The sequence below is a fragment of the Heterodontus francisci genome, chromosome 2 (assembly GCF_036365525.1).
Source record: "Heterodontus francisci isolate sHetFra1 chromosome 2, sHetFra1.hap1, whole genome shotgun sequence".
NCBI lineage: Eukaryota > Metazoa > Chordata > Chondrichthyes > Heterodontiformes > Heterodontidae > Heterodontus > Heterodontus francisci.
In genome coordinates, this window is record NC_090372.1 from 116,687,571 (window position 1) to 116,708,599 (window position 21,029).

The 21,029-nt window shown below is 43.4% G+C and overlaps 1 protein-coding gene across 1 annotated transcript in view; it reads left to right on the forward strand.

The window, feature by feature from the left end:
• pdk4 (pyruvate dehydrogenase kinase, isozyme 4) overlaps positions 1–21,029 on the forward strand; it is a 56,890-nt gene that overhangs the window by 16,890 nt on the left and 18,971 nt on the right. Inside the window, exons 4-7 of the mRNA XM_068009845.1 lie at positions 711–895; positions 2,668–2,757; positions 6,359–6,436; positions 20,179–20,255. Coding sequence (XP_067865946.1) covers positions 711–895; positions 2,668–2,757; positions 6,359–6,436; positions 20,179–20,255 — 430 coding nt within the window. The remainder of the gene's footprint in view (positions 1–710; positions 896–2,667; positions 2,758–6,358; positions 6,437–20,178; positions 20,256–21,029) is intronic.

Consider the following 21,029-nt stretch of genomic DNA (forward strand, 5'->3'; position numbering starts at 1 on the left):
CTCCTCCTCCCCCTCCTCCTCCTCCCCCTCCTCCTCCTCCTCCCCCTCCTCCTCCTCCCCCTTCATTCCTCCTCCCCCTTCATTCCTCCTCCCCCTTCATTCCTCCTCCTCCTCCACCTCTTCCCCCTTCATTCCTCCTTCTCCTCCACCTCTTCCCCCTTCATTCCTCCTTCTCCTCCACCTCTTTCCCCCTTCACTCCGCCACCTCCTCCTCTTTCCCCCTTCACTCCGCCACCTCCTCCTCTTTCCCCCTTCACTCCGCCACCTCCTCCTCTTTCCCCCTTCACTCCTCCACCTCCTCCTCTTTCCCCCTTCACTCCGCCACCTCCTCCTCTTTCCCCCTTCACTCCGCCACCTCCTCCTCTTTCCCCCTTCACTCCGCCACCTTGTCATCATTTGCCTCCTTCTCATCCCTTACTCGTTATTCTTAAGTCTGTTTTCTTTTTCTCCCACTTGCCTACTGCTGCCTTCATCTTATTCATTCTCCTCCAACCCTGCCTGGGTCCATTTATTCCTCTGACCTATAACCTGCTTGACTTGAATACTGCCAGTGTCTTGACACAACTAGTGCTGTAAATAATCCAATAAACATGGTACTGTGATTTTTTAGGCTTCCTGTCTTGGTTATTCTCAATATCTGTTAAGTGGAGCTATTTCAAGTAATATAACCTACTATAGATGTTTTGATTTATTAATACTGTGTGTTTTAGCTTCTCAGATACACTGATCAACATTCGAAATCGGCACAATGATGTCGTCCCAACTATGGCCCAGGGAGTCATAGAGTATAAGGACGCATTTGGGGTTGATCCTGTAACTAATCAGAATGTGCAGTACTTCTTAAACCGATTCTATTTGAGCCGAATCTCTATCCGCATGCTCATCAACCAGCACAGTAAGTATGAGTGGAAAGCCTTATGGTGAACACTGGTAGCTTACCATAATTGTACTTTAACTAGCAATATACTGTCTGTTGTTGCCATGTCAAAACAACTAAAAGGATTGGTACAAAAGCCAAGTATGGCTGCTGGAAATCTGAAATAAAAACAGAAAATGCTGGAAAACACTCAACAGTCAAGCTGTCTTTATGTAGAGAGAAACAGAGTTACTGTTTCAGACTGATGAGCTTTCATCAGAACTGGAGGATTTTAGAAATTAACAACTTTAAAGCAAGTAAAGAGCCAGGGAAATGGATTTTGGAGGGGTGCGGGAGGTGAAAGAACAAAGGGGACGATCTTTAGGTTGATTGGAGTGCAGGAGTGATTAAATGACAAAAACGTTGTAAATGCAAGGCAAAGAGGAGAGGATAGTAATGAAACAAGTCCAGAGGAACTATAAATGGTTATAGCTGAATAACAGAGTAAGTATGAAAAATCTGAAAGAGGGGAAGGCTTCCACAACCTGGAATGTGGCAGAGAAAGATGGGTAGACCCCAGGTGTGCAGCAGTGTACCTATAGGTACTGCTCCAAGCACTGCCCACATCTCCTCCGTGTCTAGGTTATTTAGGAGTGGAATCAGTTAGTGGAAATTGGAACATACTCTCCCAAATGGCTGTGAATGCTGGGTCAATTGAAATTGAAACAAGTTAGGCCAGAGAATCAGAAGATATGGATCAAAGGTGGGTAAATGGAGTTGACGTACAGATCAGTCATGATAAGACTGAACGGTAGGATGGGCTTAAGGGGCTGAATGGCCATCTACTATTCCTATGTTTTCAGACCAGTAATTATTTGGTTTATAGTAATGACTACAAATTTTTTTAAAAACTTACAAAACTTAAAATTCTTCAAAATCATATTTTAGCTAAAAATGTACCCATTGTCCATCAGAATAGCTGTTGCCCTAACCTGGCCCTGTCTACCAACCTACAGTTCCTCGAGAGTTGTCTATATTAAGTCCCGTTATTTCTTCCGTTACCATATTTTAACTTTTCAGTAAGTTCCTCCCTTTATTTTTAGGTTTCATTGTATTGCTGGTATTTTGTCCTTTTCCTCTACTGTGAGGAATGATATAAAGTACTCTCTTAACAAGTCTTTATTTCCTTACTGTCCATTATAGTCTTACCTGCATCATTCTTTAATATCCTCACATTACCCCTTTTCACTTTCCTTTTCTTAATATATTGATAAAAGACGTCTGCATTTTGCACCTATTACCTTCTTTGTACTCTTGTTTTTTATCAAAAGTTTGTTTGGGAAGTGCTTCCCTGGAATCTTGAACTATTGCTGAAATTTGATTAGAAATAATTGACACTAATGTGTTTTTTTCATATCATAACATTTCTGGTAAAAAGTTTTGGACCCACAAAACTTATTATTTTCAAGTTCAATGGTGCTGCACTCATGCTTCTGGTGTTATGAGTTGAGAGTTAATAGCACTTTATACTTTTAGGCAAGATAATATCAATGTGAGTTGGCTACATACTAATTTGGTTTTGGAATAGAATTCATCAATATTTAATAGTTGAAAAATTGAGTAGATAATGTCTAATTTAAAGCATGCACCAGAAAAGTTTGGGGCATAGCCTTTCATAGTTTACCTGAGTGAAATTTAGATCTGAATAAAGGCACTGATTCCCAAGAAATTCTTGTTCAGGAAAAGTTTTAAGTAATGTAACACGACAAAGCCATCTAAGATTATTTTTTGTTACTTTGTGATCATACCAGCTCTTGTTTTTGATGGCCGAAGTAATCCAGCTCATCCCAAACACATAGGTGGCATTGACCCTAACTGCGATGTGGTCCAAGTGGTGAAAGGTAGGTAATGCATTGCATGAAATCCAGTAACTGAAATGTTCTAGCATTAGATTATCTATGTTACGTCACTATAATCAACCATATGGAAATCTAAATTTACAAGATATTCATTTAACATGTGTTACGCCAATGTGCTTTGTTGAATGATAATTTTCTTTCATCCACTGATTGGAGATCAGAATTTATATTTTTTTAAAAAGACAAGCTGCCAGCAAAGTCATCCTTTCAGCTTAAGTTGGCTACCTAATTTCCAACACTGTATCCTACACTACAATGCTTGTGAAGACATATGAACATATAAACTAGGAGCAGGAGTAGGACATTCGGCCCCTTGAGCCTGCTCCACCATTCCATAAGATCATGGCTGATCTGTTTGTGGACTCAACTCCATTTTCCTGCCTATCCCCGACACCCTTTGACTCCTTTGTTTGTCAAGAATCTGTCTGCCTTAATGAAATTCAATGATCCTGCCTCCACCGCTCCCTGGGGAGGAGAGTTCCACAGACTAACGACCCTGTGAGAGAAAAAAATTCTCCTCATTTCTGTTCTAAATGGGAGACCCCTTATTTTTAAACTGTGCCCCCTAGATTTAGTCTCTCCCACAAGGGAAACATCCTTTCCACATCCACCCTGTCAAGTCCCCTCAGGATCTTATATGTTTCAATCAGATCACCTCTCATCCTTCTAAACTCCAATGAATACAGACCCAACCTGTCCAACCTTTCCTCATAAGATAACCCTCTCAAGCCAGGAATCAGTTGAGTGAACCTTCTCTGAACTGCTTCCAATGCAATTATATCCTTTCTTAAGTAAGGAGACCAAAGCATAATACATAGTACATAATACTCTAGATGTTGTCTCACCAATGTCCTGTACAACTGTAGCAAAATGTCTCTACTTTTATATTTCATTCTCTTTGCAACAAACGACAACATTGCATTTGCCGCCTTAATCACCTGCTATAACTTTTTGTGTTTTGTGTACTTGGGCACCCAGATCCCTCTGCATCTCAGAGTTTTGCAATCTTTCACTATTTAAATAATATATTGCATTTCGATTTTTCCTGCCAAAGTGGACAAGTTCACACTTATACTCCATTTACCAAATCTTTGCCCACTCACTTAACCTATCTATACCCCTTTGCAGACTCCTTATGTCCTCTTCACAACTTACCCGCCTACCTATCTTTGTATCATCAGCAAATTTAGCAACCATACATTCTGTCCCTTCATCCAAGTCACTGATGTAGATTGTAAATAGTTGAGGCCCCAGCACTGATCCCTGTGGCACTCCACTAGTTCCAGCTTGCCAACAGAAAAACGACCCATTTATACTTGCTCTCTGTTTCCTGTTAGCTAACCAATCCTCTTTCCATACTAATAGGTTACCCCCTATATCATGGGCTCTTATTTTGTGAAATAACCTTTTTGAGGCGGCACCTTGTCAAATGCCTTCTGGAAATCCAAATACACCACATCCATATGTTCCCCTTTATCCTATTGCTTGTTACTTCCTCGAAGAGCCCTAATAAATTAGTCAAACACGATTTCCCTTTTACAAAACCATGTTGACTCTGCCTGATTGCATTGAGATTTACAAAATGACCTGCTATAAACTCCTTAATAATAGATTACATCATTTTCTCTATGCCAGATGCTAAGCCAATTGACCTGTAGTTTCCTGCTTTCTGTCTTCCTCCTTTCTTGAATAGTGGAGTTACATTCACTATTTTCCAATCTGATGGGACCTTTCCAGAATCTAGGGAATTTTGGAAAATTAAAACTAATGCATTCCCTATCTCAGCAGCCACTTCTTTTAAGACCCTAGGATGAAGTCCATCAGGACCTGGAGACTTGTCAGCTTTTAGTACTAATAATTTTTCAGTACCCTTTCCTTGGTAATGGTAATTGTTTTAAGTTCCTCCCTCCTTTTCAACTCTTGAATCAGTTATTTCTGGGATGTTATTTGTATTCTCTACTGTGAAGACAGGTGTAAAAGATCTGTTCAATTCCTCTGCCATTTCTTTATTTTCCATTATTAATTCCCCAGACACTCTCTCTAGGACCAACACTCACTTTACTTACTCTTTTCCTTTTTAAATACCTGTAGAAACTCTGACAATGCGTTTTTATATTTCTAGTTCGCTTTCTCTCGTACTCTAAATTCTCGTTCGTTTTTCTTTTAGTCATTCTTTGCCGTTTTTTTAATGTTCTGTCCAATCTTCTGACCTGCCACTACTCTTCGCTGAATTGTACGCTTTTTCTTTCAATTTGATACTGTCTTTAACTTCCTTAGATAGCCACGGATGGTGCGTCTTTCCTCTGGAGTCTTTCTCTCTCACTGGAATGTATCTTTACTGAATATTATGAAATATCTCCTTAAATGTCTGCCGCTGCATCTCTACTGACCTATCCCTTCACCTAATTTCCCAGTTTATGTTAGCCAGCTCTGTCTTCGGTCTCTTATTTAAGTTTAAAACGCTAGTCTTGGATCCACTCTTCTCACCCTCAAACTGAATGCACAATTCAATAATGTTGTGATCACTGCTAGAGCATGGCTACCCGAGCCGAACCCAACCAGGCCCAATGACGTGTCCGGTTCGGTTTGGGTCGCTGTTCTGGGTCCGGCATTCGGGCTTGGGTCGGGCTGGGTCAGACACTGTGACAGTCAGGTCGTCTAGGTGGGAAACGTGCATCCGGACTCTGTACTAGTCTGCAGTGAGCGATTCCATCCAAGGTAGAGCACAGCCTCTTTAATATAATCAACTTCATTCCGGGGGTCGGGCTCGGGTCGGATATGGTTCTTTCGGGTTGGGTTTCAATTGCAGACCCGAGCAGGCTTTTAATCACTGCTACCTAGGGGCGCCTTTACTATGAGGTCATTAATTAATCCTGTCTTGTTACACATTACCAGATCTAGAATAGCCTGCTATCTGGTTGCCTCTAGAACGTGCTACTCTAAGAAACTGTCCTGAAAACACTCTGTGAACTCATCATTAGGCTACCTTCGCCAGTGAAGCCCAATTTAATACCATATCTCCCTCCACATCCCAATTTTCAAGATATTTCAACTAAAACCACTGCCTGGTGACATCCTGAACGGAATAACTGATCTCCTTCCTGACTAGATATTTTGAAGTGTTGCATTCAGATTTAACACAAACACTTTGCATCTCTTTGATATTGCCAGAATTAAACTACTGTGTTAGATTGAGTCGGCACATTGTCACTCCTGTTAGCTTCTTCTCTCACCCAGGCCTTGCATTCTGCTATATTTTACATATAGTTTCAGTAAAGTTGCCCAAAGCCATTCTATTGTAGGTAAGAAATGATTTTCTGATGTAGATCTTTAGGCAAATGTATGAAAGAACAAAACAAATTGTATCACAACAGTAATCTATTCAGTCTAAAAATGCTACTTCATTCCTTTGAGAGGAATGTATTGCTGAATATGTATTTTAAAACTTCAGTGCTCAAAAGGTTGACATTGCTTTAATAAGACAAAGGGTTTCTAAAAATATAGTGTATTGGATGAATGTAATTCTGATTTTTAAGAGAGTTAATCAGTGGACAGTAACATATTCCTATGTCCGGAATTACAGATGCCTGTGAAAGTGCAAAAATGCTTTGTGATCAGTATTACTTGACTTCTCCTGAGGTGGTAATTAATCAATTCAATGGTAAGTTACAGTTGTTTCTTTCTTTCTGTTTCTGTGTGGTATTGCCTTCAAGATATTCATCCTACTATTCCAGGATCATCCTCGAGAGCAGAGAAACCCAGGCTCCTTTCCCCCAGGATTAACTACTCCCACTTCCCCGCCCCTTCACCTTCACGTCAAATACCAGGAGCCATTGTCTTTAAGATCAAGCCCGTCCAAGATGCCCTTAGCCTGAACCTCATCCTACACTCTTACGTACTCTGATCCTGAACCCTCATCATTTAAATTTTTTTTCCCCTCTCCTTCCCCCCCCACCCCTGCTGACCCCCCCCCCCCCCCATAAAATCCTGCTAGCCCTCTTCACGCTCAATTCATCCATGAGATTCACCCATTTCTTCCTCCGTCTCCTACCTACTCAATTACTATCCACCCTACGTTCCTTCCCTTTCCCCCATGCTAGCTGGCATCTGTTTCCTATTTCCTTTCCTGAGTCTCTGTCATCATCATCCTGTTCAGATAACCCACCTTTCACTCACCAGCTACTCCCCATTTCCAACCACACCTCCCGCTCTTCTGTCTTCAAATGTATACCAGGTCCATCCCCATTCCTATCTATTCCGAAACTCCCTGTTTGAATTCCTCTAGGCTGCTTCTACCTTTCTCATAGCATTGAAATGGGCCTAACCAAGGTCACATTTAAAATCTATTGTGACTGTGATTGTGATATATTATCCCTTTTCATCCGTGTTTTTCTTCATTATTCAATCTCATTGGCCATGCAGGTTCCTCTACTGCCTTTTTTCTGTCATCCAACTTTTTAGAATTGCTCTTGTATAGTTCCATGCCTAACTATTCCAATTCAGACAGTGCATCTCTAGCAATGGCTTCTCTTCTCACTTTGCATTGTCACCTCTGGGGTCCCCCAAGGATTCATCTTCTATGTCTATATGCTTCCCTTGGCAACATCATCTGCAAACATAGGATCAGCTTTCACTTGTATACTGATGATACTCAGCTTTATCTCTCCATCACTGTTCATGACCGATCAACTGCTGCTATACTGTCAGACTATTTCTCTGACATCAGATCTTTGATGAATCAAAACTTCCTTCTGCTCAATGTTGAGAAGACGGAAGCCATTATTTTGGCCCCCACCACAAACTCTACTCCCTTAGCACTAACTCCAGTCAATCTAACCATTTAGGATCTCGATATCTTGCTCAACTCAGAGTTGAGCTTTAACCCAACATCCAATCCTTTATTAAGACAACTTCAATATTAGACTCCACACTATTATCTGCCTGCAACTCTTCTTTGACCTCCCTGCTGCTGAAACCCTTATTCTTGTCTTTTTATCTGCTCCAGACTTGACTACTTTAACTATTTCCTTAGTGGCCTACCAGCCTCCACCCTCCTGAAACACAAATGCTGTAATTTTGCCATGCGGATCCCAGTCTGCATTAAATCATTAAATCCTGCTTTCCCATTTGTTTCCTTGTATCTGTTTGTGAAGCACTTTTGAGATGTCCCTTTACATTAAAGCACTCTATAAATAAAAGTTATTTCAGTTAAGAATGGTGGAAGCCAACACATGATTGTTTTACTTAGTTGTTTATAGTTTTGTCTGTGTTGCTGTAGGTTTTTAACAGCTGCCATCTTGGAGGTATTGGAGTTCAAGGCAAAAGGTGCAGAACTGCTATGATAGACTGTTCACAGTTCTTATATGTCCTGGCACAAACTCACAGAACTCTCTTTCCATCAGATATTGTTTGCTGCTGTGCATGCTTACTCTAGAGTTTATATAATAAATAAGATATGTGATTCAGTGCAGTAAAATCATGTTTAATATGATAAAATTTCACTTTATTGCATGTATTTTCTGTTAGTACTAGCACTATTCCCACTTATGCAGTACCAGTGTGAGAGCAGTTTCAAGATGAGTATTTAAAGCTAGCAGATAAAAATGCCACTGCACATTTTCTGTACCTCTGGTACTTAGCTCGAGATTATTGGAAAAAGTTCTTCATTTTTCCATGCAAACCAGTGGCTGCAGACCGGGAAAAATAAATATATATATATTTTTAAAAGATTCTGATCAAATTAAGAGAACTAGAAAACACATGCAAGTCTCTTTTTCCTCCCTTTCCAAGCATCCTCCAGTCCCACCCCAATGTACATGTGCAGAACAAAAATACCTGGTAAATGTTACCTCACAGAGATAACCCAATAGCTCCTTTGGGAGTTGAAGTTGAGCTTCTGTTAAACCATCCCAGGCTTCTTCTGTGGTGTCAGTGCAGCATGGTGCCATTCTGATATTCTGGGCCTCCTTTTGGGGCAGAAAGCACCCAAACCTCCCCCTTACAGGCATGATGTGCCAGGCAGAACAATCTAGTGACTCTCCACCTCCAATGATTTTGGATAGGATAGGATAGTATCCTTCAGTTTGTATAAGTAAATCTTGCACTGTCACGCTACTGCCACTGGAGCAGGGCCATTGTGACATCAGCTTCATGGTGTTTAACTCTTACTGCCATTAGGTCCAGTAAAACTCCTGTCTTTGTAGGCCAACGGGTTTGTAAGCTTTTAGTTTACATTTAGACATTGGAAATAGCACTTGTATTACTCTCATGAAGCTAAACAAGCAATAGGACATCCAGAATTACAATAATAACATTTAAGTGCTATGATTGAACACGCAAAACACCATTTTGTGTCTAAAAAGTTAAACCTTAATTCTGCTTATCCTGTATTCCCTTTTTTTTATCCTGTCTTTTTTAACTATATTTCTTCTCTCTTCTTAACTCATAAGTTTATAAAAGTAAAATACTGTGGATGCTGGAAATCTGAAATAAAAACAAGAAATGCTGGAAATACTCAACAGGCCTGGCAGCATCTGTGGAGAGAGAAGCAGAGTTAACATTTCAGGTCAGTGACCCTTCAGAACAGATCCAGTTCTGAAGAAGGGTCACTGACTTGAAAAGTTAACTCTGCTTCTCTCTCCACAGATGCTGCCAGACCTGCTCAGTATTTCCAGTATTTCTTGTTTTCATATAATAAATAAATTTATTGTCCTATCTACTTGAACCTTTTTTAAAGTTTAAGACAATTTACTTCTGACTGCTGCTCCGACAATCCATGTTGGAGGTGGGAGCAGGTTTGCAGAAAAATGTCTGCCGAGGACTGTTGTTCAGCCAGTTGAATGGTTAGGTTGTCATATTCACATCATAGATGTCTCTTTCTATGTCCAAGCAAGAATGGAAAGGTGTGCTTGTTGGTAACTGCCAGACAAATGCCTTGCATGGATGGGTAAACTCATCTGTGGCATGCTGCAGATTAATACAGCTTTGATCCAGCTTCCACACAAATAGTATTTTATATGCTGAGTTCTAGCATTAATGTGTAAATGTGATGAGAAGAAAACATACATTTTCCCTCCCCCGCCCCCCCACCCCTAGTTGGGAAAACCTGACTTACCAGCTTTATAAATGTGAAATTTGATTTTTGTGTTGAAGGAGGGGAGAATCTGCTGTTTTCGATTTAAACCAGTCTTTAAAACAAGCAATGGAGTAATAAAAATTAAATTCTGATACAAGTGTAGAAATTAATCACCCTTTAGATGAAACTTTGCTTTTTTGTTGTTTTTAACTTTTGAGGCTACTACAAATAACTCATTGCAGGACATGAAAATCGTAATTTCCAGTAAATAATTGAACAGCTCCTATGTAGGATAATGTTTTTCACAATTGTACATTGTGAACAGTGGTAGCCCTGCAGTGGTCCTGATATTCTGTTTTTATATATGAGATTACTTGGCTACCGACAGTGAACCTTGACTGCTCCCCCAACCATATCAAAAAATTGTGCGTACGTTAAAATTAATCATCAGAAAATAATGTACAGCACCAGTGATTTCCAGGTAATTGCGTGGCCTGCTGACAAGGCCCCCTACAGGTAGCATGCATTTGTAAAATTGGACCCAACAGGTAAATGCAGGTTTATTGAAAAGACACTAACTACTGTCTACCTGCCCATTCAGCAGCTACTCATGGTGCTCCCTCCCGTAACTTCTGTGACTCCTCCTCTCCATCGCTACTGTTCTGATGGAACAGTGCTAACTTTCCTGAAAAGAATGTTGACCTGTTTGGCTCACTTTTTCTCCCTCCAATTGTGATATAAATAATTTTCTTCCATTTGCTTCAGGCTATTTAACCATTATGAACAGCTTTATGCTTTAAATTATCTGATGGATCTGATCCCTCCTTGCAATATCTCTCTCTGACACAGTCTTTCTTGTCTTTCTCTATTTTGTTAATACCACGATGGTCCTCTGATCTTTACTGCCATTAAGCTCCAAAAACACAATTTTAAATCCTTTTATCTTCCCTGCATTCTACACTAACTCATTCTCAGGAGTTCCGAACTGCGAAAATCTTTTTTTCCTACATTGCTCAGAGATTTCATTACAGGTTTAGTATCACATAATCACGACTTCCTGATTTAACTGTATCTGTTGATGCACAGTGTGGTCATAAAAGAAGGGCATTGTCAATAGAGCGCAAAAGTTGGGAATTTGGTGACAGTGAGAATTCGATGCAGAGGGAAAGGAGATGGGGCTTTTTGCCTCCAGTGCCTGTTGTGGTTCATGTCAGCTTGAGGCAACGCCCACAGTGCTGTTAGAAAGTGAGTTCCAGGATTTTGAACCAACGACAGTGAAGGAGCAGAGATATATTTCCAAGTCAGGACAGTGTATGGTTTGGAGGGGAACTTGCAGGTGGTGCTGTTCCCAAGTGTCTGCTGCCCTTGTCCTTCTAGGTTGTAGAGGTTGTGGGTTTGGAAGCTGCTGTCGAAGGAATTTTGGTGATTTGCTGCAGTGCATCTTGTATATGGTATACACTGCTGTCAGTGTGCGCCAGTGGTGGAGGGAATGAATGTCTAAGGTGGTGAATGAGGTGCCAATCAAATGGGCTGCTTTGTCCTGAATGGTGTTGAGCTTTTTGAGTGCTGTTGGAGCTGTACTCATCTAGGCAAGTCTGGTAGACACTGTCTTGGTAAAGGGTTTGCCATATGTGCACCTAATCTCCAACCTACGTATGCAGAACAGGCAAACATTAGTCAGCATGCAACATTGATTTGACATCATTGCTGCCATTTTGGAACTCCCAGCTCCAACCTCTACCCCCTCTTAATCTCACACATGTTAAGCAACATGAAGGAAATGTCCCACCAGCACTATTCAAAGGGATCATCAGCTACTTATTAGTTACTTGCTGGTTTACTTCTTCTAGCTATTACTACAATTTTGAGTTTTGGGTGCTTTCTATAGTTGGTTAAAGTTTCAGTAGACTGCAGGGAGTGGTGTGGAAGGTGCTGAAGTACATTTTTGGTGACTTCAAGGTTTTGCACAGGCCAGTTGCACCCAGACATGGTGGACCACTTGGCCTTGAACGTGATTAGGAGAATGAGCAGAGGCCAGACAAAGCAGGACAAGGAGGAGGAGGGGAAGATGGGCTGTCAGCAGAGCGGCATATCTGCAGAGGGTCTTTAGGGAGAGATCTGTTGTTACCGGGAAGCTGCTTTGCACACTGGTTTTCAGAGCCATGATGGCAGCAGTTTGAGCTTCCATGCAGCATTCAGATGTTGGGTGGAAGCTGTTTGTGCTGCTATGGAAATTGAGACATCGGCCATCAGACACTGCATTATGGTGGGCACTACAAGTGTGTTGATGGAGATGGCCACCTATTTCATGTAGGAAAGGATTGGCTTTAAGATCTGTTCAAAATTTTGTGCCAAGTTGGTGCTGGATTCCTTCATGCTCCTTAACATTGAGGGCAGGCTTTTTGGCAGGGTTCCTAGTGCACCAAGCATTTGGATGTTTACATCCATCAGCCGCCTTCTATAGCCTTGCCCATCGAGTGCTGGTGTGCCTTCATCTTCACTGTTTTTTTGCTCTTCCTGCAATGCCTGGACAGGTTGGAGTTCTTCGGGTACGTGAAAGGACAAAGGGACAAGGATAGGGTTGTGGTGAGGGGAGAAGAGAAAATAAGAAGTGCGTACTTCCATCATCAGCAACTTGTCTGTCAGAAGAGATTGTGGGATGAGTGGTAAGTGGGATGTGAGAAGGAGGATTAGTTTATGAGAATATTGTCATCATCAGTTACTTCAACCCCACCAGTGGCTACAGCCTCAGCTGTGGCCCTTCCCATAATGACCGCATCATGTCTCTATTGGAGGTTAGAACATGCAGGCACACCTGTCCTCCTCAGGTTAATTCCTGCTGCCTCTGATTGTGTGCCACCTTCTTTTGCAAAAGAGAGGAATGTGTCATTGAGAGTGGCTCTCAGATACTGAAGAAGTCCGTGTAGAAATGCAGCAAGACCTGGACAATATCCAGGCTTGGGCTGATAAGTGGCAAGTAACATTCGTGCCACACAAGTGCTAGGCAATGACCATCTCCAACAAGAGAGAATCTAACCATCTCCCCTTGACATTCAAAGGCATTACCATCGCTGAATCCCCCACTATCAACATCCTAGGGGCTACCATTGACCAGAAACTGAACTGGAGTAACCATATAAATACTGTGGCTACAAGAGCAGGTCAGAGGCTATTAATCCTGAGGCGAGTAACTCACCTCCTGACTCCCCAAAGCCTGTCCACCATCTACAAGGCACAAGTCACGAGTGTGATGGAATACTCTCCACTTGCCTGGATGGGTGCAGCTCCAACAACACTCAAGAGGCTCGACACCATCCAGGACAAAGCAGCCCGCTTGATTGGCACCCGATCTACAAATATTCACTCCCTTCACCACCGACGCACAGTGGCAGCAGTGTGTACCATCTACAAGATGCATTGCAGCAATGCACCAAGGCTCCTTAGACAGCACCTTCCAAACCCGTGACCTCTACCACCTAAAAAGACAAGGAGTAGCAGGTGCATGGGAACAGCTCCACCTGCAAGTTCCCCTCCAAGTCACAAACCATCCTGACTTGGAACTATATCACCGTTCATTCACTGTCGCTGGGTCAAAATCCTGGAACTCCCTTCCTAACAGCATTGTGGATATACCTACCCCAAATGGACTGCAGTGGTTCAAGAAGGCAGCTCACCACCACCTTCTCAAGGGCAATTAGGGATGGGCAATAAATGCTGGCCTGGCAAGCGACGCCCACATCCCATGAATGAATTAAAAAAGAAGGTTCAATATGTTTGGCTAATATGGCTGTCATGATTGAATAGCTGGTAGTTTGTGCAAGAAATGGGTATGAGGCTTGCAACATTGTTAAATGTGTGAGGGTGAAGTGAAACATATGAATGTTAGGTACGAATCCTGATTGATAGAGACTTTTTGTAGTTGAGTGAAGCGGGTGTAGTAAATTGAGCTGTGGTTGAAGTTAGTGGTGCAGTTGGTAGGATACAGCATTTGAAGATGCATTCACTGACCTTGGCCACTCTTGTGAGGTCATAAAACATCTTGCAGTGCTGCACCAGGTCCTTGTAACTAAACTCATGGCATTCCCCTTCGTGGCTATCTATTTGCACTGCCTTTTCATTGTGTGGATACAGGACATCGCTCCTCCTTTTCATCTCCTCCAAGACCTGCAGTGCCTGAAAACATTGGTGCATGCTCTCTCCCATGGTTAGATGTTGTTGATTTGGAATAGTGTGCTGTGCAACAATGATCTCAGCACCTCCAGGAGCCACAATGTACTTTTTCTTAAAAGGTGCGGGCTAGCTTTAAGTAGTGTGAGGAAGTAATGATATTGGGTCCCCTGTTGATGCACGCAGCCAATGAACAGCATGGGGAGCACTGGCTGTCCGCATAAATCATTATGATGAGCAGGCAGCATGAAGTTGACATGCTGCCTGCATTACGCTCGACGAGCACTGGAAAATCGCACATAGTGATCCCTGTGCCCATTTTCTGGGGTTATCCAATTTAAGCCCCCTGATGTTTCCTTTGTTGCTGTTTGAAAATTTATTGAAAACCTATATAACTAATCCTTTTTGGCCTCCTTGTCCCAACAGACAATGGGTAAGCGCCTAGAGGTAGTGGTTTGTGGAGCAGTGCCTGGAGTGGCTATAAAGGACAATTCTAGAGTAACAGACTTCCACAGGTACTGCAGGTAAAGTTGGTTGTCGGGGCTGTTACACAGTTGGCTTTCTCCTTACACTGCTGTCTCTTTTCCTGCCAATTGCTGAGTCTCTTCGACTCGTCTCTCTTCAGCCCCGCCTGTATAGCTGTCCGCCAGCTCTGGCGATCGCTGGCAACTAGCTCCCACGACTTGTGGTCAATGTCACAGGATTTCATGTTGCGTTTGCAGACGTCTTTAAAGCGGAGACATAGACAGCCTGTGGGTCTGATACCAGTGACGAGCTCGCTGTACGATGCGTCCTTGGGGATCCTGCCATCTTCCATGCGGCTCACATGGCCAAGCCATCTCAAGCGCCGCTGGCTCAGTAGGGCATACATGCTGGGGGTGTCAGCTGCCTCGAGGACTTCCGCGTTGGAGATACAATCCTGCCTCTGATGCCAAGGATTCTCCGAAGACAGCAAAGATGGAATGCGTTGAGGCGTTGCTCTTGGCTGACATACGTTGTCCAGGCCTCGCCATAGAACAAGGTACTGAGGACACGGGCTTGAAGCACTCGGCCTTTTGTGTTCCGTGTCAGTGCACCATTCTCCCACCCCCTCTTGGCCAGTCTGGACATAGCAGAAGATGCCTTTCCCATGTGCTTGTTGATTTCTGCATCGAGAGACAGGTTGCTGGTAATGGTTGAGCCCAGGTAGGTGAACTCTTGAACCACTTCCAGAGTGTGGTTGCCAATATTGATGGATAGAACATTTCTGATGTCCTGTCCCATGATGTTCGTTTTCTTGAAACTGATGGTTAGGCCAAATTCATTGTAGTCTGCAGCAATCCTGTCAATGAGTCTCTGCAGACACTCTTCCGTATGGGATGTTAATGCAGCATCGTCAGCAAAGAGGAGTTTCCTGATGAGGACTTTGCATACTTTGGTCTTCGCTCTAAGATGGGCAAGGTTGAACAACCTGCCATCTGATCTTGTGTGGAGGAAAGATCCTTCTTCTGAAGACTTGAATGCATGTGAGAGCAGCAGGGAGAAGAAGATCCCAAACAGTGTAGGTGCGAGAACACAGCCCTGTTTCACACCACTCAGGATGGGAAAGGAGTCTGGTGAGGCACAATTATGCTGAATTGTGCCTTTCATATTGTCATGGAACGAGGTGATGATGCTTAGTAGCTTTGGTGGACATCCGATCTTTGCTAGTAGTCTGAAGAGACCACATCTGCTGACGAGGTCAAAGGCTTTGGTGAGATCTATGAAAGCAACGTAGAGGGCCATCTGTTGTTCGCGGCATTTCTCCTGTAGCTGGCGAAGGGAGAACAGCATATCAATAGTGAATCTCTCTGCTTGAAAGCTGCACTGTGCCTCAGGGTAGACACGCTCAGCCAGCTTCTGGAGTCTGTTTGAAACGACTTGAGCGGAGGCTTTCTCCACTATGCTGAGCAGGGAGATTCCACAGTAGTTGTTGCAGTCACTGCAGTCACCCTTGTTCTTATAGAGGCTGATGATATTGGCATTGTGCATGTCATGTGGTACTGCTCCCTCAACCCAGCACAGGCAAAGCAGTTCATGGAATGCTGAGAGTATAGCAGACTTGGCACACTTGATTATTTCAAGGGTAATGCCATCCTTTCCAGGGGCTTTTCCGCTGGCTAGAGAATCAATGGTGTTACTGAGCTCCGATCTTGTTGGCTGTTCGTCCAGCTCATCCATGATTGGCAGGGACTGGGCTGCATTGAGGGCGGTCTTAGTGACATCATTTTCCCTGGAGTACAGTTCTAGGTAGTGCTGCACCCAGCGGTCCATTTGCTTGCTTGGGTCAGTGATCGTTTACCCTGATTTAGACTTGAGGGGGGCGATCTTCTTGATGGTTGGCCCAAAAGCTTCCTTAATGCCGTCATACATTCTTCTGATGTTTCCGGTGTCTGAGGCCAGCTGAATACGGCTGCATAGGTGTTGCTAGTAGTCATTTGCACAGCGCCTTGCTGTTCTTTGTACGGTGCTTCTGGCGGCTTTAAGTGCTAAGGATGTTAACTCGCTGGGGGCTTTCTTGTAGTTCAGCCGTGCAGTGCGCTTAGCAGCTATGACTGGTTTCATCTCTTAAAGTAAGACTGAAACCAGTCTGCATTCTGCTTCTTGCGTTTGCCAAAAGTGGTCATTGCTGAGTCATAGATGACGTCTCTGATGTGGGCCCACTTGGTCTCTGCATCCCCTATAGGAGTGTTTTGAAGGGTTTTTCAAGCGAATTGAGAAACTTTTGTGACAGCTATGGGTAAGAAATTCTGTTAGTGTTGATGCGCGGGCGGCCATTCTGCTTGGAGTGATGCAGCTTCTTTGGTTTGTGTCTAACTTTACTGAACACCAGGGAGTGGTCGGTGTCGCAGTCCACACTGTGGAAGCTGCATGTGATTTGAACGCTGTTTAAAGAGGCTCGCCTTGTGACGATGAGGTCTAGCTGGTGCCATCGACGTGATCTTGGGTGTCTCCATGAAACCTGGTGACAAGGTTTAGTTTGAAAGAATGAGTTGGTGATGCAGAGGTTGTGGTAGGTAGACAACTCCAACAGTCTCTGTCCATTCTCATTCATCCTTCCAATGCCATAGCACCTGAGGCAGGAGGGCCATGAGTCATGGTCGGCCTCAACCCTGGTGTTAAAGTCCCCCAGCAGGAACAAATGTTCAGTATTAGGAATGCTACTAATGATACAGAGTTCCTTGTAGAACTGGTCTTTAACTTCAGGTGGGGAGCAGAGTGTTGGAGCATAGCTGCTGAGTAGGTGTACTGGACCAGAGGCGATGAGCAGTTGGATGGACAGTATGCGTTCCGAGCCATTTGTAGGTGGCTCTATCATGCTGAGCTAAGAGTTTCTGATGGCAAAGCCCACTCTATGCTGTCTTGGTTCTTCTGGATCCCTACCCTGCCAGTAGAAGGTGTAGTCTTGCTCCCTTAGTGATCCGCTCACACGGAGGCATGTCTCCTGAAGTGCTGCAATGTACACATTGAGTTTACTGTGCTCGTTGTTAATGATGGACATGTTAATGATATTTATGGACCCTGATTCTGATCTTGCCCACAAGTTAAATTTTTTTTATTTTATTAATTCATTCGTGGGATGTGAGCATCACTGGCCAGGCCAGCATTTGTTGCCCATCCCTGATTGTCCTTGAGAAGGTGGTGGGGAGCTGCTTTCTTGAACTGCTGCAGTCCATGTGAGATAGGTACACCAACAGCGCTAAAATGTTCTCTATGTCTACCTTATCAAACCCTTTTATAATTTTTAAGGCCTCTATCAGGTCACCGCTCGGCCTTCTCTTCTCTGGGGAAAAGATTCCCAGTCTGTTCAATCTTTCCTGGTAAGTTCAATAACAGATAACACTGGAACACACAGAAGTTGAGACACAGATAGATAAAGTCAGGTGAACCCTTGCAATAGAACAGCTTTGAAGAGTATTTAATTCAGACCTTAGCTTATGGGTACAGTTGTATAATGGTTATGTTAGTGGACTGTCTTTTGGTGAAGGATAGAACTGCAGTCAGTCTTTCCAAGCAGGATGCAGGCGGATGGCGGAAAGCCAGTCTTCACTCCCCCGCTTGAGGGAGCCATAGTGTGGATTCAGCCCCAACTCTAGCCCACTGTTGGGCCACAGGAAAGCGCCGGCGAGCGGCCACCGCTGGCACCTGGGCCATGGGCGCCGCCTGAGGAAAGTGACGCTGACCAAGCCCACCTTCTGCCAGCACTGTACCGACTTCATCCAGGTGCTCGATGGCTTCCAGTGAGTCCGGGGCCGGTCTGGGAGTCGTGTTTCGATGGCTGAGAGCCGGGGGGCGGGTGGGGGGGCGGCTTTGCTGGGGAAATGTCTCTGGGTGAAGGTGGATTCTCTTCCTTCGGCGCTCATTTGCCTCGAATTATGTCTGGGGATAGCACAGACTCGATGGGCCGAGTGGCACCGGATATTCGGGGGTTTTGCTGCGACTAATGTGGATGGTATCTTAGCATAGAGTGTGTACTCTACTTGTTAGGGACCCTGCTCAGGGAGGAGCTAACAACCCCACTGCTTTGTGGGTGTCTCAGGAGAGACTAAGGCTAAGGGAGTAAACCTTAACCGAAAATCCGGAGCGGAGCCCCTAAGGCGGTTATGTCGGCTTTGGCATGTTTCCGGCAGTTCATGCAGCCAAACTGGTGCCAAACGATGTGCTCTGCACCCCTTTGGAACCCACTAGGAAGGCCAAGAGAAGGGTTTTGACGCTTGGGCAACTCACAACCTCCATACATTTCGCCCAGGCATGCGACATGGAGAGGTCACTACATAGTCACCTCACAGCGACCAAAATAACACGGAAGGCAGCAGTTACGGGTTTTAAGTCAAGCTCAATTGGCGTAGAGATTGGGCGTCATGGGTTGCCTTTGTTGGTGGAAGAAGACGTTGCATCTCACTGGACAGCTACCGCCCACCTCAAACCGGGCAGCCCCCGGTCAGAAAGGTTCAGGTCCGCCACAGTCCACCTGCTTCAATGGGTGTTTGGAGCTCAGGGTCATTGCCTGACAAGTAATACCACACCAAACAGCACGACAAAAAAAAAAGAAAGAAGGTACCAGCCCTTCGTTTTGCAAGCTGGAACATCAGAACTATATGGCCTGTCGGAAGATCTTGCACAAATCGACGACTCTCGGAAGACCGCCATCATTAACAATGATCTAACTAATACACCGTAAGAAAGTTATCCTGCTGTAGAGTCTATTCATAATTTGAATTTTTTTTGTGCTAAAAATTTGAATTATAGAATAACTTGGAATGAGGAGTGTAAGCAAAAAGAAAAATGGGAATTTAGTGCTGATTATTGGATAAATTGAATGAAAATGAATGAACTATTTTTGCCTTTCGCAACTTCTTGACATCCCAAAGTGCTTCCCAGCCAATGAACTACTTTTGTTGTCACTAAATGAAGGCAAACACAGCAGCTAATCTGCGTAAAGAAAGGTGAAGATGAATGACCGGCTAACTCTTTTGGGGTTGTGTTGGTCCAGGGGTGAATGTTAGTTAAGCTCCAGTGAAAATTCTGTTGTTCTTTGAAAATGTGCCATGTGATCTTTTACATCCAGCTGTACAAGGATTAGGGCATCTGTTTACGTCTCCAATAGAAAGTGGCATTTCTAACACCGTAGCACTGTTTCAGTATTGCATTGAAACGTCTGCCTGGATTATGGCCTCAAGTTCTGGTGTGGAACTTGAACCCACAATCATGTGATTCATACAAATATATAGGAAAAACATTTTTTTAAAGTCTGGATATACTTTAGAAACGTAAATATATCCCACTCAAAACCAAAACTGGATGGATGGCAAACTCTTGAGAACTTTTTAAAATCAAAGATTTGATTTGCTTTTGTGCACTCTTGTAAATCCTGAACTAAATATTGTGCATATTTTTCTAATTCTGCTCAGTAATTAAGAAATCTACAGAAATCAAATTTGTTATTTTGAAAACTGCAGTCTTTCCATACTGAGGTGATTAACCTTGTGAACAAATTAGCAGAACAATTAACACTGTTTATTTACTTTTATATTATGGAAATAACTAAAAGTAGAGCAGAATTAAATATTGAACTTCATAATCTCAAGTACAGAAAAGCAATTGCCACATGTACATGAATTTTCTTCCCTCCTCTCCCAAAGGAAAAACCTCGGGGCATCCTATTCAAATTGTCTATGTTCCTTCCCACCTGTACCACATGCTGTTTGAACTTTTTAAGGTAAGGATCAGCAACATATTGCAAAGAGTGCCAACTGTAATTGTGAAATGTGTTAGCATGGCAACAGGGTATGTGAGTAAACCTACTTAGCAACTAGTTCGACAGGTAAATCCAGTGAAATTTAATGCTGGGCGTCACAATTGTAATCCACAGAGGCTGTGCAGAGTGGGAATGGGAAACATCCCTCAATTCTGTAATTTTAAATTCATTGTTGCTATACTTCTGGTAAAGCAGTCAAGTGCATTTCACAGTTAATATATGATTTTTAGTAGTATTGGGATTAAATCATAAGAACATATGATCATAAGAAATAGGAGCAGGAGTAGATCATTTGGCCCCTCGAGCCTGTTCCGCCATTCAGTAAGATCATACTGATCAGATTGTGGCCTTAACTCCACTTTCCTGTCTGCCCCCCATAACCCTGGACTCCCTTGTACATGAAAAATCTGTCCAACTCAGCCTTGAATATATTTAATGACCCAGCCTCTACTGCTGTCTGGGTAGAGAATTCCAAAGATTAACAACCCTCAGAAAAGAAATTCCTCCTCATTTCTGTCTTAAAAGGGATACCCCTTATTTTGAAACTGTGCCCCTTAGTTCTAGATATCCCACGAGGGGAAACATCCTCTCAGCATCTACCCTGTCAGGCCTCCTCAGAATCTTATATGTTTCAATAAGATCATCTCTCATTCTTCTAAACTCAATTGAGTTCAGGCCCACCCTGCTCAGCCTTTCCTCATAGGACAACACCTTAATTTCAGGAATCAGCCTGGT